Raw genomic sequence first — 18,158 nt, 5'->3', positions numbered from 1 at the left:
GAAGCAAAGATGCAGCAGAAAGATCAAAAACTTGGAGAAACTGTTGAGAGACCCAGTTCAAGGTGAAGAAGCAAGGAAGCTAAATACAATGGTAGTGAGGACAGACAGGAAGGAAACACAACTGACAGCTATTCAGCTTTCTCTGACATGAACTTAGTGGCTGGCTCTTTCATCACCTCCCTGTGAGGGGAGGAACAGCCTTGCCAGGCCACCGAGGAAGACAATGCAGCCAGTCCTGATGAGACCTGATAGGCTAGGGTCAGATGAAAGGGAAGGAGGACTTCCCCTATCAGTGGACTGGGTGAGGGGCATGGGAGGAGATGAGGTAGGGTGGGTAGAATTGGAAGAGAATGAGAGAGGGAGCTACAGCTGGGATACAAAGTAAATAAGTTGTAATAAATAAAAAGTAAATAAATAAAAAGGAAAAAAGAAATATAAAAATTTAAACATTACATAAGATATTTCACCCAAATATAGGGTATTCCAACCATCCATTTTTATGTGCCAAACTACAAATATATAGCCTACTTCTGTTTTCTGATGCCAGTATCAAACATGGCTTCATGCTTGCTAGGCAAGCAATGTAACATCCCTAAAACTTTTTGGGGGTTTGTTTGTTTGTTTTGACATTGTTTCTTTATGTAGTTCAGGTTAGCCTTAAATTCAAAATATTAGTGCATTGGGACTAAAGAGATGGATCCATAGTTAAGAGTGATTATTACCCTTAGAGTAGAAGACAAAGTTGTTTGTTCCCAGAACCTGAGCTCAGTAATTCACAACTGCCTGTAACTTCAAACCCAGGGGTCCAAAGCCCTCTAAATGGACCTTCATATACCTTCACTCACACATATACATTCCCACACACAGACACCCATACGTATAAGTAATATCACAAGGACTGAGAAGGTTATACTTAAGAATACATATGTATATTCATTTACATACCTGCATGCAATAACAATATTGAAAAAGGAAGCCATGAATTTCAAGAGAGTAGAGAGAAGTACATAGGAGGATTAGGAGGGAAGAAAAGGAAAGGAGAGATGTAATTATAATCTCTGAAGAAGAAAGAATACATTACTCCCTTAGCCTTCAGAAGGCTAGGATTACAGATGTATAACTACTTAATACTAGGCTCCTTTCTTTCTAGTCAGTCTGTTGGACATGTTTCCAAAGTTAGAGTTCTAATAATAATTCGTTATTCTATTCTAAAGTTTTCAAACATAAAGGTGTGAAAAGCTATGCAAGTAAATAAAACATGGCATGACCTGGAAAATGATGCTATTCATAAAGTTAAATAAGTATTTACTTTCACAAGAAGTAACTTAGTTAATATTTGCATTAAGAGTTCAATAATAAGGAGAAAGCATTCCCATTGGTACTGCACTGGGCTATTCCTAATTGATACTCTCCTATATACTCCTCAGCAATCATGGAAACTCTCTCAAACACAATAAGTACTATGCATTCTACCAATATCAAAGCATTATTTTCCAGGACAAAATAAATTCTCTCTCTCCCTCTCTCTCTCTCTCTCTCTCTCTCTCTCTCTCTCTGTGTGTGTGTGTGTGTGTGTGTGTGTGTGTGCGTGTGTGTGTGTGTATACACGAAGAGCTACAAATAAACTTAATTTAGCAATGACTGTACCTTCCAATTCAAGCTAAAATTTAACTTTACATTGCAAAATTGCAACAAAAAATTGAGGGATAGCTATACAGTTGGTTCCAGAGTAAATCAGTTTAAGGTTTAGCAACTCAAACGTAATCTACAGCTATTAAAATATGAGTCAACTCTGGAAAATAAGCTTCACATTCCATTTTTAGAAAGACACTTACTCCATAAAAAAAAAAAAGGCCAATACTTGATTCAGGTTAAAAAATTAAGTCACAAACTCATTCCAGTAAATGCACCAGCAGGAACTACAACTATGAGACCAAGTAAGATGTTGTGTTTACCTGGCTCCATTTTAATATCAAATACAATGCACCATATCTTACAGCTGAAGAGTTGAACCAATACATGTAGTAAGTCTTAGAGTAAGTTTCTGGTTTATAGGAAAACATGTTATTATCCAGGACACAGCACAATCTAGCAAAAGAATTCCTAAATCAGTTTTACAGATCTCCTGCTCATAGAAATAAAAATTACTGTATAATAAATACATCAGAGGGAGGAGCTGTAAGTATACTCAAACACATCCATTTACTTATAGTAGTGGTGACAGAAAAAGCCATGAAAATGATCAATATATGTACAGGTAGCTAAAAAAATTTCTTTTGTTTTGTTTTTTGTTTTGTTTTCTTTTGTTTTTCAAGACAGGGTTTCTCTGTGTAGCCTGGAACTCTGTAGAACAGGCTGACCTCAAACTCAGAAATCTGTGTGCCTCTGCCTCCCAAGTGCTGGAGTTAAAAGAATGGGACACCACTGCCCAGCTCTATAAATACATTTTAAGTCAACAAATAATCACAGTAGCTAAAAAGTTCATTCCAAGTCTGTAAACAAGTCACCTGAAAGAAGATATTACACAGAGAATAAGTTGATATCTTAAAATAGGATAAGGACTTTTGGATTCCTCTTTATATACTTTAGTCGATGAGAATTTATAAAAAAGAGACTTGAGAAAGTGGATCATGAGGACATGTTAAGGTGCAAACTCCTCTTAAATGTTAATCTTCCCAGGAGGCTGTCATAATCATGTAGCAGAGCTCTATCCCAGTAAAAAAGGAAAATGAACCAGATGTAAATAATAGAACTGACAATAAGGACAGAAGAGATGAAATACATGAGTAATAGAGACCACAAATACAGAGAAAAACATAAAAAGAAACCAAAAATACACTCTGCCAACAGCTGTCTTCTCTCCATTTTCCATCTTAACAAGTATTTTAGAGGCAACAAGACCTTATTGCTACATGATTTGGGGAAACTAATACACAGTTTTCAAACAGGATGAGCTATAGATCAGTGATATCCATGAAAACTTAAAAAAAAAAAACATAGGTTCCTAGTAAGCTCATGTCATACTGCATGATAAATAGATACAAAATAACACTGCACTAGACAATAAACGCTTCCTAGTTTGGTTTTGAACCTCTGGACAAAAAGCAAACTAAATTTCTGTCTGTATTTTCAGTCACTCAGACCAAAAGTGTTTACACTTATAAAACTTGACTGTACATTTAAATCACCCAGGAAGATTTTGTTTAAATCTCTAGGCCACTGAGACCATGATTTAATTGGTCTGGGGTAAGGTCTTAGCACAAGAAAAAAAAATCCTTTGTGATTTTACTGTCTAGACAAAGCAGGAAACACTGTTTTTCTGCATGTATGAGGGACAGTAAAATAACACAGAAAGCCTTCCCTTCCTTCTTTTTTAGAAATATGTCAATTCCCTTAAGTCAACATTGTTTTAGCTCATTTTCCAACCATCAATTAATACCAAATTGCATGCCTTTTTAGCTCATTTTAGAAACACTACTTAATTAGCAGATTCATATCTTCTTTTTTCTTCAAGTCTCTTCTCCATTCCATAAACCACTTTATGCTTATCTAACTAATCAGTTTTGTTCTGAAACATTAACCCACTAAGAGTCACTGTAAATACAGTAAAACAATGCCATCAAACAGAATCTTTGAGAAGATAGTGTGTCTTTCAGCAAAGTGGCCGGATACAAAATTAACTCAAAAAAATCAGTAGAACTCCTGTATACAAAAGACAAAAGGGCTGAGAAAGAAATTAGGGAAACAACACCCTTCACAATAGCCACAAATGACATAAAGTAACTTGCTGTAACCCTAACCAAGCAAGTCAAAGACTTGTATGAAAAATATTTCCAGTCTCTGAAGAAAAAATTAGAAGAAGATATCAGAAGATGAAAAGATCTCCCATGCTCATGACTTGGCAGGATTAATATAGTAAAAATGGCCACCTTACCAAAAGCAATCTACAGATTCAATGCAAGTCCCATCAAATTACCAACACAATTCTTTACAAACCTGGAAAGAAAAATTCTCATCTTCATATGTAATAACAAGAAACTGAGAATTTTCAGTTTCTACAATAAAAAGCTCTACAATAAAACAATCCTCTACAATAAAAGCTCTTCTGGAGGTCATCCCTGATCTTAAGTTGTACTATAGAGCAACAGGTATAAAAACTGCATGGTACTGGCATAGAAACAGAATGTTGGATTAATGGAACTGAAGAGAAGAGCCAGAAATAAACCCACACACTTATGGACACCTGATTTTTAACAAAGATGCCAAAACCATACAATGGAAAACAGATAGCATCTTCAACAATTGCTGCTGGTCTAACTGGATATATACATGTAGAAAAATGCAAATACATCCATACTTGTCACCCTGGACAAAACTAAGGTCCAAGTGGATCAAAGACCTCAACATAAAAACTGACACATTAAATCAGTTAGAAGAAAAAGTGGGGAAGACCCTAGAACTCATTGGTACGGGAGACAACTTCCCGAACAGAACACCCACAGCACAGGCTCTAAGAGCAACAATCAATAAATGGGACCTCATGAAACTGAAAAGCTTCTGTAAAGCAAAGGACACTGTCATCAAAACGAAATGAATGCCTACAGATTGGGAAAGGATCTTCAACAACCCTTTTTCTGACAGAGGGCTAATATCCAGTATGTATAAAGAACTAAAGTAGCTGAAAAGCAGCAAACTAAGTAATCCAATTAAAAAATGGAGTACAGAGCTAAACAGAGAACTCTCTGTAGAGGAATATCGAATGGCAGAGAAAAACTTAAAGAAATGCTCAACCTCATTAGCCATTAGGAAAATGCAAATCAAAACGACCCTGAGATTTCACCTTACACCCATCAGAATGGCCAAGATCAAAAACTCAAGTGACAACACATGCTGGAGAGGTTGTGGAGAAAGAAGAACACTCCTCCACTGCTGGTGAGAATGTAAACTGGTACAACCACTGTGGAAATCAATCTGGTGCTTTCTCAGACAACTAGGAATAGCACTTCCTCAAGATCCAGCTATACCACTCTTAGGCATATATCCAAAAGAGGCTCAAGTACACAATAAGGACATTTGCTCAACCATGTTTGTAGCAGCTTTATTTGTAATAGCCAGAAGCTGGAAACAGCCCAAATGCTCCTCAACTGAAGAATGCATACACAAATTGTGATACATCTACACAATGGAGTATTACTCAGCAATGAAAAACAAGGAAATCATGAAATTTGCAGGTAAATGGTGGGATTAGGAAAGGATCATCCTGAGTGAGCTATCCCAGAAGCAGAAAGACACACACGGTATATACTCACTCATATAGACATATAATATAGGATAAACCTACTAAAATCTGTACATCTAAAGAAACTAATCAAGAGGGAGGACCCTGACTAAAATGCTCAATCCCCATCCAGAAAGGAAAAAAGGATGGACATCAGAAGAAGAAGAAAACAGGAAACAAGTTAGGAACCTGCCACAGAGGGTCTCTGAAAGGCTCTGCCCTGCAGACTATCAAAGCAAATGCTGAGACTTAGGGCCAACTGTTGGGCAGAGTGCATGGAATCTTATGAAAGAAGTGGGAAATAGTAAGATCTGGAGAGGACCGGAGCTCCACAAGGAGACAACACAATAAGAAAATTTGAACACAAGGGTCTTTCCAGAGACTCATACTCCAATCAAGTACCATGCATAGAGATAACCTAGAACCCCTGCACAGATGTAGCCAATGGCAGTTCAGTGTCCAAGTGGGTTACATAGTAATAGGAAGAGGGACTGCCTTTGACATAAACTGATTGGCCTGCTCTTTGATCACCTCCCCCTGAGGGAGGAGCAGCCTTACCAGGCCACAGAAGATGACAATGCAGCCACACCTCCTGATCAGATCTGATACACTAGGATCAGAAGGAAGGAGAGGGGGGACCTCCCCTATCAATGTACTTGGGGAGGGGCATGCGTGAAGAAGGGGGAAGGAAGGTGGGATTAGGAGGGAAAGAGGGAGGGGTTTATGGGGGATACAAAGTCAATAAAGTGTAATCAATAAAAGTTAAAAAAGAAGATAATGTGTACATATATGTATGTGTACCTGTGCATGTATAATCTCCAATAAGCCCTTTGTCTTCAATTCTGAGGAGCCTACATTCATTTGCTTAAAGTGAACATGATGTCTGTATTCAATAATATTGCTCTGAAATAATGCATAGATAAATTTTATAAAAATAAATGACAAGTGACTGACATACAAATATCTCATTTAAATGAAAAAATAATACTTCAAGATCTATTTTACTCTATCAGATCTTGAGATGGTCTCACAAAGAACATACACTTGAGTAACTGTTTCAGAGGTCCTCTGTGGTAGGCTCCTCTCTTGTTCCCTATTTTCTCCCTCTTCCGATGTCCATCCCCTTTGCCTTTCTGAATGAAGATTGAGCATCTTACCCAGGGTCTATATTTATCACCCTTCACAAAACTAAAGTCCATGTGGATCAAAGACCTAAACATAAAACCAGATACACAAAACCTATTAGAAAAAAAAGTGGAGAAGAGCCTTGAACTCATTGACTCAGGAGACACATTCCTGAACAGAACACCAATAGCACAGACTCTAATATCAACAATCAATAATGTGACTTTATGAAATTTAAAGGCTTTTGTAAGGCAAAGGACAGTATCATCAGAACAAAACAACAGCCTACAGATTGGGACAGGATCTTCACCAACCCTTTATCTGACAGAGGAATAATATCCAGAATTTATAAAGAGTACAAGAAGCTAAACAACAACAAATCAAGCAACCCAATTCAAAAATGGGGTACAGAGCTAAACAAAATTCTCAATAGAGGAATATTGATTAGCAGAGAAACACTTAAAAAATGTTCTTTGTCATTAGTCATCATGGACATGCAAATCAAAACAGCCCTGAGATTTCACCTTACACCCATCAGAATGGTTAAGTTCAAAAACTCAGGTGACAACACATGCTGGAGAGATTGTGGAGAAAGGGGAACCCTCCTCCATTGCTGGTGAAATGTAAACTTTACAACCACTTTGGAAATCAATTTGGCACTTTCTCAGACAATTAGGAATAGTGCTACCTCCAGATCTAGCTATACCACTCCTAGGCATATATCCAAAAGATGCTCAAGTATACAAGGACATTTGCTCAACCATGTTTTTTGTAGCTTTATTTGTAATAGCCAGAAGCTGGAAACAACCCAGAAGTCCCTCATTTGAGAAATGGATACAGAAACTGTGGTACATTTACACAATGGAATACTACTCAGCAATTAAAAACAAGGAAATCATGGTTGTTTATTTGTAAGCACAGTGATGGAGAGAGAAAGACAGAGATTCTCAGTGTTTTCAAAGCAGCCAAGCCTAGCCTACTTGACAAGCCCAGAGTAATGAGATTTCCTGTCCAAAAATAAAAAACAAACAAACAACAGTGCATGGCATCTTAGGCTGAGCCTCTGGCCTTCACACTCATGTACACAATTACATATGAACCATTATACAAGTTTGCACTGGCACAAACACAACTACACACGCCAAAAAATACTGCATATAGACACTAGTACAGATTAAGATGGTGGATCTTGGCAGGTAGAGTGCTTGAGTAGCATGTGCAAAACAGTGAGTCTTCAGTACCACCACCAACAAAAAGATTATGGTAAGTAACTGTTTACCAAGAATAAATATGGTTCTGGGTGGTGCTGAAGCTTACCTCACAAAACCAACTGAAGGCTTAAACAGCAAGAAAATATCATTATACATTAAAGCAATAGAGAATGGGAACACTAAACGAGTATATACCTTTAAAGTGACTCCCCATATCCCCAGGGAGAGCAAAGCACAAACATAAAAGGAAAATAAAGCTTATAAAGCCTGCACTGTCACATAAGTAGTAAAGACAATAAGTCCCAAGGAATTCAAAGAAACAGAACACGGCTGTGGATTCTAAAACTTTTTCTTGGAAAACCTGATGCATGCAGAGAACCTCGTATGAAAATGAGGCAGAATTACACAAAACATATTTGAGGGGCAGGAAGCTGACCTAGTGGTGAAAGGACCCGGGCCTGACCCCCTCTCCCCAAAAGTCATCAGTCCCAGGAACTAGGCCATAGGTAACCAATTACAGGAATGAGAAAACCATAAAATGCCCTACCCAAGGAATAGCCTGGAGGTAATCACAAGAATGGGAAAGTATCTTATCTTAGGGTGGGGCATCTGTGCTGGGCAGCCCACTGAACTAACATTCCTGAGGTCTATAGATAGCTCACTCAAAGTTGGTTATGATAGTTAGCCAATCACTTTGTAACAAGCTTGCCCTTATTGAATAGCATCCAATTGTATATCTGCTAAACTGGGAATACTAGGCTCTTGCTCAAGCCCCAAACAAAAACCCTACCATGTAGATGTTTGGGCTCTCCTTTCTGATGGACTGCATTGGTGATGATGGAGAGACCAAGCTTAAGCCCGAATAAAACTCTTTGCTCTTGTGTACATGGTATGGCTCCTGGAGGTCTTTAGGACCTTAAAATCTGAGCACAACATCTGGGGGTTCGTCCCAGATCCCCAAGATCACCTAGGAACTCTGGCACGTGGAGCTGAACACAGGCCAGTAAGTCAGAGCTCTGTTGGTGTCTGTCCATGTCTATCTGTGTCTCAAAGACATTGGTTTATGTTTTGTGTTTCTTTGTGTCTGTGTTCTTGTTTCTGGTATCTAATTTTTTGGTTTTGGTTTCCTTTTGCAAAAGGATTTGAAACTGGCCCTTGGGATTGGCGTATACACTGTAAATCCCCCAGCTCGAGGTGCAGAAGATGTTTTTGTCACCTCTTTGGGAGAACCTTGGTTCTCATTGGTTTTAGTTTTGGGGAGAACCTGGAAGCCCTCAAATTGGTTCTTTGGTTCTGGATCCAAAAAATGGTACCGTCACAATTCCCTGGCCAATCAAGTTTACCCTGAGAACATTTGTGTCTGTTCATGCATGGCTCTGTCCTTGTTGTTTCATGGTGGGTCTTTTTAAATTGATTTAACCATGGGTTAAACTTGAGTGTGGATCATGGCGGCTCACGTACAAACTGCAGGTCTCTGGCAGGTTGGCAGCAATGGCTGTAGGTGTACAAGCCTGGACCCCGGAAGAAAAATACTGGTGGTGCCCATCTCTCTTTTGGGGGGCTAACATGAGAGGGCAAAGGCGAGGAGGCATGCCAAGGAATGGCTGCAGTGTGTGGAACTCCAGGGCAACACTGCTAGTAAGTAAAAAACTCTGTAGATTCAATAGATAACAAAGTACTTTAAATCACAGCTGAATGAAGTAAGGAAAGTTTTGTCTGTTTTAAATGTATGTATGGCCATTACATGTTTATTTCTGTTAGATCTTAAATGTTTAATATGGTCTGTATATCTTGGTGATAGATTAACAGTTACTGGATATGTCTAAAATTTAAATTCAAACTCTTGTTTAAAACATATATGTCTGCATATGTGTTTGTTTGTTTGTTTTAATTTTTTTTATTTATTTCTTATCAGTTACATTTTATTCACTCTGTATCCCAGCCATGTCCCGATCCCTCATTCCCTCCCAGTCCCTCCCTCCCTCCCTTATCTCCACCATGCCCCTTTCCAAGTCCACTGATGGGGGGGCCTCCTCCCCATTCATCTGATCCTGTTTTATCAGGTATCTTCAGGACCGGCTGCAAAGCTCTCCTCTGTGGCCTAACAGGACTGCTCCTCCCTTGGGAGGTGGGGAGGCCAAAGAGCCAGTCATTGAGGTCCTGTTAGAAATAGTCCTTGTTCCCCTCACTATGGGAAACCAATTGGTTACTGAGCTACCACAGGCTACATCTGAGCAGAGGTTCTAGGTTATATCCATACATGGTCCTTGGTTGAATGTCAGTCTCAGAGAAGACCCTATGCCCAGATATATTTGGTCCTTGTGGAGCTCCTATCCTTTCCTTATCAGACTAACTCCCCTTCTTTCTTATGATTCCCTGTACTCTGCCAAAGGTTTGGTCATGAGTCTTTGCATTGAAAACACTACTAGTTAGAGTCTTTCAAATGCGATCAGGAGACTCCTGTCATACATTCGATGCACATCCCATCTGCCTTTCTAAACGAGGATTGATCATCTTACCCCATGTCCGCTCTCTTGATTATCTTTTTTAGGTGTACAGATTTCATTAAGTTTATCGTATCTTATAGGTCTATATAAGTGAGTATATACCGTGTTTGTCTTTCTCCTTCTGAGATATTTCACTCAGGATGATCTTTTCTAGATCCCACCATTTGCCTGCAAATTTCATGATTTCCTCCTTTTTGATTGCTGAGTAGTATTCCATTGTGTAAAAATATCACAATTTCTGTACCCATTCCTCCGTTGATGGACATCTGGGTTGTTTCGAGGTTCTGGTTATTACAAATAAAGCAGCTATAAACATAGTTGAGCACATATCCCTTTTGTGTACTTGAGCAAACTTTGGGTATATACCTAGCAGTGGTATAGCTAGGTCTTGAGGAAGCACTATTCCTAATTGTCTTAGAAAGCACCAGATGGATTTCCAGAGTGCTTGTACCAGTTTACATTCCCACCAGCAGTGGAGGAGGGTTCCCCTTTCTCCACAACCTCTCCAGCAGGAGACAGCTTCCTGAAAAGAACACCAACAGCACAGGCTCTAAGAGCAACAATCAATAAATGGGACCTCATGAAACTGAAAAGCTTCTGTAAAGCAAAGGACACTGTCATCAAAACAAAACGACTGCCTACAGCTTGGGAAAGAATCTTCACTAACCCTTTATCTGACAGAGGACTAATATCGAGTATATACAAAGAACTAAAGAAGCTGAAAAGCAGCAAACCAAGTAAACCAATTAAAAAATGGGGAACAGAGCTAAACAGAGAATTCTTGACAGAGGAATATCGAATGGCAGAGAAACACTTAAAGAAATGCTCATCCTCATTAGCCATCAGGAAAATGCAAATCAAAACGACCCTGAGATATCACCTTACACCCATCAGAATGGCCAAGATGAAAAACTCAAGGGGCATATGTGTTTGTAACATCTATAGAAACACAGATGTTTTTAAATAGTAACCATGTCATGTTATGTGACTCCACCATCTTGAAATTGCCACGTAGTGTGGAGTAGGGCAAAAAAAAAAAAAAAAAATTACAGAACCTCTTAGTCATAATAAATTCTGTTTATCATCCTACCTCCTTTTAGACTAAGAAGACAAGTCTCATTTTAAATTGGTATTGATTTTAGAGACGGAATTGTTTACACTGGTAAAATTTGGTTTTGACTTTTAAAATTATGGCTATGCATTATGACTTCACTCCTAAAAAGGGTACTGGATTTTGATACTGCAAAAACAGGTTTCTTTTAAAAATACATTTAAGACTATGAAACATTTTTTAAAGTTTATCAGGTATTTTATAGTAATGTTTTATGGAATATATACATATAACATTCAAGGTTGTGTTTTTGCAAAATGCTGTATGTAGGATTCAACCCTAGTTTGTGAACATCTATTCAGATTAACAGGCCGATTTAAAGTGTCCCTGGCTGCCTGTGTTTTTGCCAGTTTCTGGAAAAAAACAACAACAACGGATTAATGCTATTTCTTTCTGGCTGATAGGTTTGGTATGGCCAGAATAGTTCAAGTACAGTTTTAAAATTATTCTATAATGTTCTATTATATAGTTGGTTCTAAAACTTATTTAATTACAATGTTAAAACTTGGTTATGGGAAGCTGTAAAGGCTCCACAGTGCTATACCATGGGATGCAGCAATATATCAGTGACATTGATGGCTATGTTTTAAATTGCCAGCCACAACCTGTAACAACACCGAAATGTTGGTTCAGGGATAAAGAGGATGGAGCTATGGTTTTACCGCCATCTTTGTTGAGGGCTGTCAGCTGTGTTCGGTTCCCTGTTTATTGCTAAGTGTAACTTCTGTCCTTTAAGCTTTTTGCTGTTTGGTTTTAAATAAAACAATATGGTAGGATCAGCAAGATTTGCCAGTCCTCTATGAATTGTAAGATTAAAAGTTATGCTTTAATTTTAGTTCAGAAATATATTTAAAGTTATGCTAATTACTGCAGTTGGTTACAAGATTGAGCTTTACTTAGTCTCTTGTTTATGTTTTCAAAGTTAAGCCTAACTATAAAGTTTGCATATGTAAACCTACTTGAAATAGGTATGGTCCTAAAACACTTACCTAAGGAATATGTAAGTAAGAATTAGAGATTATAATATTCTGTTTTATAGGATGGAGTTTAGAGCAGATAACTAAAGGCAGACAAAGATTAACTCAGATATGCTGGCCCTCAAGCTTGTCAGAGATCTGATAAATATGACATCTAATGAATGTAGGTTTTATTATGACAGAGAGGCCCAAAATCCTGGCAGTAGCTCCCCAAGGTCTCCAAGAAGATTTGGGCATGACGACAGATGACTTCGACTCTGAATTGTGGTATGCTAATTACTGGGCAAGACTTCACCAAGTGGCCAACTGGTAGAGCCCAACCTAAACTGGACAAAGCTGTGGACACCTAGAGAGACATTGTTTCACGTTGCTGAAGGCAAGGTGAAATCAGTTCCTCATGTTGTTTTTTTTCCACAGAAAAAGTCTCTCATTCTGTGTCTGGTGGCCAGACTGCCTCTGCTCATGGTGCCATGAGACCACTGGAACCAGAGACAACTGCCTATGTAGTGGAATGGTTAGTCATCTCTCTCATTTTGATAGGTACATAGATTGTACATTTATGTAGGTTATAATTTATCCTTCCCAGGTCTCTAATAACATTGATAGCTAAGCTAAGCTAATGGTAGCTTTGCAACTAACGAGCAGACAATTAGATCAACTGTTGGTTCATTGGTCAATTCATTAGCTAGTTAGAACTATTAGGTACTAGATATCTTATTGAGAAAGGCAAACAGGTTTGCCTTGCTCACAGGCTTCATGTTAACTGCCTGTGTCTTATGATGAATAACTAGACAGAAAGATGTAAAGTTTATATAAGGCTTGAGGATATGAAAGTTTAAGTTGTGATGATCTATAAAACTGAGGATCTAGAAAGATGGTACAAGGTTGGTAAATGAAAGTAATGAAGGAAGCCTCTCTAAGAAAGTGTTTCAAAGGTGGTAAATGCAAGGATGATTGGAGCTTCTAAACAGGTATTTTAAGGTTGGTAAATGCAAGTTATAAAGTATTTGTGGATCTAAAAATGTATTTTAAGATATGTGAATGTAAGTTATAATGATATAAAAAAGTAATTTAAGGCATATTGAAAATGGGAGATATTTCAGATTTCTCCCCACCTCTATGCTACTGATATGCTTATGTTGTTATAAGATTTCAAAAGTTCAGAGTTTTGACACTGATCAATAGAGTTCTGATAAGATGATGGAGCACTGACTGCTTATTATTCAGTCACAAGCTTGAGATTTTAATTTCCCTTTGGATGTCTTCTGGAAATAGACTTAAAGGTACTTCTCATCATGCTAAAAACATCTCAGTCTAATGTGTATATCTCTGATCCAAAAGCCATAGCTTTTACTAGGCCTTAATGGCATGAGTTTATTCCTGCTGTCTTGAAGACCTGTTACCTGCTTTTTCTAAAGTATGAATCTCAATACATTGGTGATACTAATGTACTTCCACTTTGTAAACAAAAATTTATATGAGTTTCAGGAAATAAAAAAATTCAGAATACCTGGGTCTGCCATAGCTCAAACGGACCCCAGATGAATTTTTCCCTTGGTCTTGGGATTCCTCACTTTCCCCATTTACTACAGAAATTTTAACTTCTGTCTCTAGTCTAAATTTGTCTCAGCAGATTTTTATCTGGTTGATAAACTCCATTCAGGAATCAACTATAGACTGCAAGCTGAAATCTGAACTTGCTGAAAGCTGAAGTAAACCAGTCCAGCTGATGTGATGGCTTCCTGTCTCTTCAATTAGATAGCTAATTAGATGGTGCCCCTTTGCCTAGCTTTAACTAGCCTTTCAGCCTTCTTGGATCCCCAATATCTCCACCCCAATGTCAGCCTGAAGAAACTACAAAAGAAGAGAAATTCCTTGGCTTTCATCCTACCTAACAGGCTGAAATGCTAAGTCAACAGGGGTTCCCTGGCATAAGGTTTCTATAATGTCAATTGACATACCAGAAAATTAGCCCTTAGTTCTCTCTTCTAGTCATCCTTTATGCCCCCTGGATAAGTATACCTAGCATTTTTAAAAAAAAGTCTCAATGCCAGCCCTTGAACCCATCTCAAAGATTTGAGATTGTATCCCGTTCTAGGGGGGAATGAAAGGGCCAGGCCTAACCACCTTCCCCAACAAGTCATCAGTCCCAGGTAAAAGGCCATAGGTAACCAATTACAAGAATAAGAAAACCATAAAATTTCTGCACAAGGAATAGCCTGGAGGTAACCACAAGAATGGGAAGGTATCTTATCTCAGGGTAGGGTATCTGTGCTGAGCAGCCCACTGACCTAATATTGCTGAGGTTTAAAGATAGCTCACTTAATGTTAGTTATGTTAGTTAGCCAATCACTTTGTAACAAGCTTGCCCTTGCTGAATCGCATCCAATCGTGTATAGCTGCAAAGCTGAGAATTCCAGGTTCTTGTTCAAGCCTCAAATAAAAACCCTGCCATGTAGCTGTTTGGGGCTCTCCTCTCTGATCCCCTGTTTTGGTGATGATGGAGAGACCAAGCTTAAGCCGGAATAAAGCTCTTTGCTCGTGTATACATGGTCCAGCTCCTGGTGGTCTTTGGGGACCTTAAGCTCTGGGCATGACAGTGGAAGAGAATATGGGAACATTTGCAGAAATTAACCTGGAGCCAGACAGCTAAGATGCCTAAATTGTGTCCTACTGGTAGAAAGAAACTTTACAGGGTATAAAGACCAGTAAGAAAAACACTCCCTTAAAATTATCCACTTGGAGACAATTTCCTGGCAGCTTCTCAAGAACAAACCAAGGAGCATATATTACAAACACCTAACCATGAGTATGTGAATATAGTGTTTGTGAAACCTATTCTTTTTTTCTTTTATTTAATTTTTTTATATTACAGTTTATTCACTTTGTATCCACACTGTAGCCCCCTCCCTCATTCCTACCCAATCCCACCCTCTCTCCCTCATCTTTCCCCATACCACTCTCCAAGACCACTTATAGGGGAGTCCTCCCCTTCCATCTGTCCCTAGCCTATCAGGTCTCATCAGGACTGGCTTCACTGTCTTCATCTGTGGTCTGACAAGGCTGTTCGTCCCTTCACAGGGAGGTGATGAAAGAGCCAGCCACTGAGTTCATGTCAGAGAAAGTCCCTATTCCCCTTCCTAGGGAAACCACTTGGATACGGAGCTGCCATGGGCTACAGCTGAGCAGAGGTTCTAGGTTCTCTCCATGAATGGTCCTTGGTTGGAATATCAGTCTCAGAAAAGACCCTTGTGCCCAAATTTTTTTAGTTCTGTTGCTCTCCTTGTGGAGCTCCTGTCCCCTCCAGGTTACTATCTCCCGCTTTTTTCATAATATTCCCTGCACTCTGCCCAAAGTTTAGTTATGAGTCTCAGCATCTGCTTTGATACCCTGCTGGGTAGAGTCTTTCAGAGGCCTTCTGTGGTAGGCTCCTGTCCTGTTTCTTGTTTCCTCCCTCTTCCAATGTCCGTCCCGTTTGCCTTTCTGAATGAGGATTGATCATCTTACCCAGGGTCTTCCTTCTTGCTTAGCTTCTTTAGTTACACAGATTTTAGTATGTTTATCCACTATTACATGTCTAATATCTACTTATAAGTGAGTATATATAGTGTATGTCTTTCTGCTTCTGGGATACCTCACTCAGCATGATCTTTTCTAGTTCCCACCATTTGCCTGCAAATTTCATGATTTCCTTGTTTTTAATTGCTGAGTAGTATTCCATTGTGTAAAGATCAAAACCTCAAGTGACAATATATGCTGGAGAGGATGTGGAGAAAGGGGAACTCTCCTCCATTGTTGCTGGGAATATAAACTTGTACAACCACTTTGGAAATCAATCTGGTGCTTTCTCAGACAATTAGGAATAGCGCTTCCTCAATAGCTCACCAGTTATACCACTCCTAGGCATATATCCAAAATATGCTCAAGTACACAACAAGGACATTTGCTCAACAATGCTCATAGCAGCTTCATTTGTAATAGCCAGAACCTGGAAACAACCCAGATGTCCCTCAATGGAGGAATGGATACAGAAATTGTGATACATTTACAGAATGGAATACTACTCAGCAAGTGAAGTTTACTCTTAATAAAAGTGTAAACATTCAAAATTACAAAATTCTCTTAAGATATTGCCTAAAAGAATTACTGTATAGGAAGCTTCAATTTCAGATTTTCTTCTTCTTCCATCTTGAATCTTTATTTGATGTCTAGAAACTGAATGTACTCAAATAGTCTTGTTTGTAAATAGGTTATTTACTACTTCTCACGATGCATGGATTTATTTACTATGTTGCTTCAAAATCACCACATCAATTCAAGTATTTTGATGCATAATTTATTTCAGCAGAGTATACTGAGCACATAAGTAAAATAATTAAAAAGTGTGAAAAGAAAAAAAAAAACTTTTAACAAACCTAAACAAAGCAGCATGGGTTTAGAAGGAGAATAAATTCATAACAACAACAAAAATGCCAGCCACAACAAAGACTAACACAAAATATAAGAAAGTCCACTAACCACCAACTCCAAAAGAAATAGAATTATTTTTTCTCAAAAATATCCATACTTTTTTTAAGTTTTTCTGTTATAAAATTTAAAACTAACACCACTCAAAACTGGACTACCTTTCACTCAATAACCAAACACGTAAATGACTGATGATTTAATTTCCTAGTACAACAAATACTAATCTAACCTCCATCACCTCTCAACTCCAGAAAAAAATGAAAAATTAAATAAAATAAAACTCTATAATACACAGTGAGAAGAAAGAGGCCAAAAATATCCTCAAATGATTAAACAAATCAATCATAAGAACACAGACAAACAGCAAACCTTACTCTGAAAAGGACTATGCCATTTTTGCAGGCATGGATGCCTTGAAAAAATATACAGAGATTAAGATATTCTGCCATTCTCAACCCCCTCACTCCCTCACCCCTTCACCCCCTTACCCCCTCCCACCTACTCACGGTTGAGGTGGGGAAAGATAGGACCAAGAGTTGAAAGAAGTGCATTCAGGAGAGTGCCAATAAGTCCCTTCTGTCTGTATGGGTGCAACTCTCTTTAACAATAATGCCCCTAACATCCCAACCAGCTTCTTCCTCTTCCCTGGGCTACTGGCACCCCTCCTTCCCGCTGCCTGCATTGCCCCTTGCAGTCATAGGCTGCTAGGATTCCGGTACTCCCGCCGCCTCCGAGAGCCAGCCCAGCAGAGTCCAACAAGGCGGCCACGCAGCCACCCACTCCCCATCCTTCTAGGCCCCGCTTCCCCTCCCCCAACCCTGTCACCTGCTTGGGTGGTGTCCGTCAGGTCGTAGCCGCTGCCAGGGAAGTCTCTGAGTTTCCTGCCGCTGAGGCTCAGGATGCCAGAGTTCCCCGCCTCCTCCAGGGCCCGGTCCAGGCTCCTCACCGTGTGCTGAGGCTGCAAACTCCCCGGGTGCCACTGCGGCCCATTGGGGAACGGCTGACCGAAAAGAGTCGGTACCGGGATGGGCACCACCACGGTCCCGCCACAGCCGCCACCTCCCCCCGACTCAGCCCCACCATCACCTCCTCCTCCACCACCTCCTCCTCCTGCAGCTGCGCCACCGCCACCGCCAGTTCCACCTCCACTGCAGCCGCTGCTCCCACTATTCCCACCGCCTCCCTGACTCGCCGCCATGTTCCTAGGAGAGAGAATAGCCCCCGACAATACTCGGAGCCTGGGCCGCTAGTGGAGGGGCTTTCTTAGAACGCATGCGCAGGCTGGGGTGGGATGAGCCGAAGGAGATGGTGGGAAGGAACCACAAGCCAGTGGCTTGGAGGTGTTGCACCCAGAGAGGACACTGGAACATGCTCAATATTTGTTTAAAGAAAACCGAGGATCCAAGAAAGGATGCTAAATCCAGGGTCTGCTGCTTTTGGTACCAAAATCTTAGCGAAGAGGTACCAGGCTAACTGGAGGTC

The 18,158-nt window shown here is 39.6% G+C and overlaps 1 protein-coding gene across 2 annotated transcripts in view; it reads right to left on the bottom strand.

The window, feature by feature from the left end:
* The window catches only part of Lrch2 (leucine rich repeats and calponin homology domain containing 2), a 185,372-nt gene extending 167,498 nt beyond the window's left edge, over positions 1-17,874 (bottom strand). For both annotated transcript variants that reach the window (XM_055604968.1, XM_055604969.1), the window contains exon 1: positions 17,502-17,874. In XM_055604968.1, coding sequence (XP_055460943.1) covers positions 17,502-17,874 — 373 coding nt within the window. The remainder of the gene's footprint in view (positions 1-17,501) is intronic.
* Between the last annotated feature and the right edge of the window lie 284 nt (positions 17,875-18,158).

The sequence above is a fragment of the Psammomys obesus genome, unplaced genomic scaffold, assembly GCF_907164565.1.
Source record: "Psammomys obesus unplaced genomic scaffold, mPsaObe1.curated_primary_1811, whole genome shotgun sequence".
In the NCBI taxonomy this organism is placed as follows: domain Eukaryota; kingdom Metazoa; phylum Chordata; class Mammalia; order Rodentia; family Muridae; genus Psammomys; species Psammomys obesus.
This window is presented reverse-complemented; position numbering and strand designations above follow the sequence as displayed.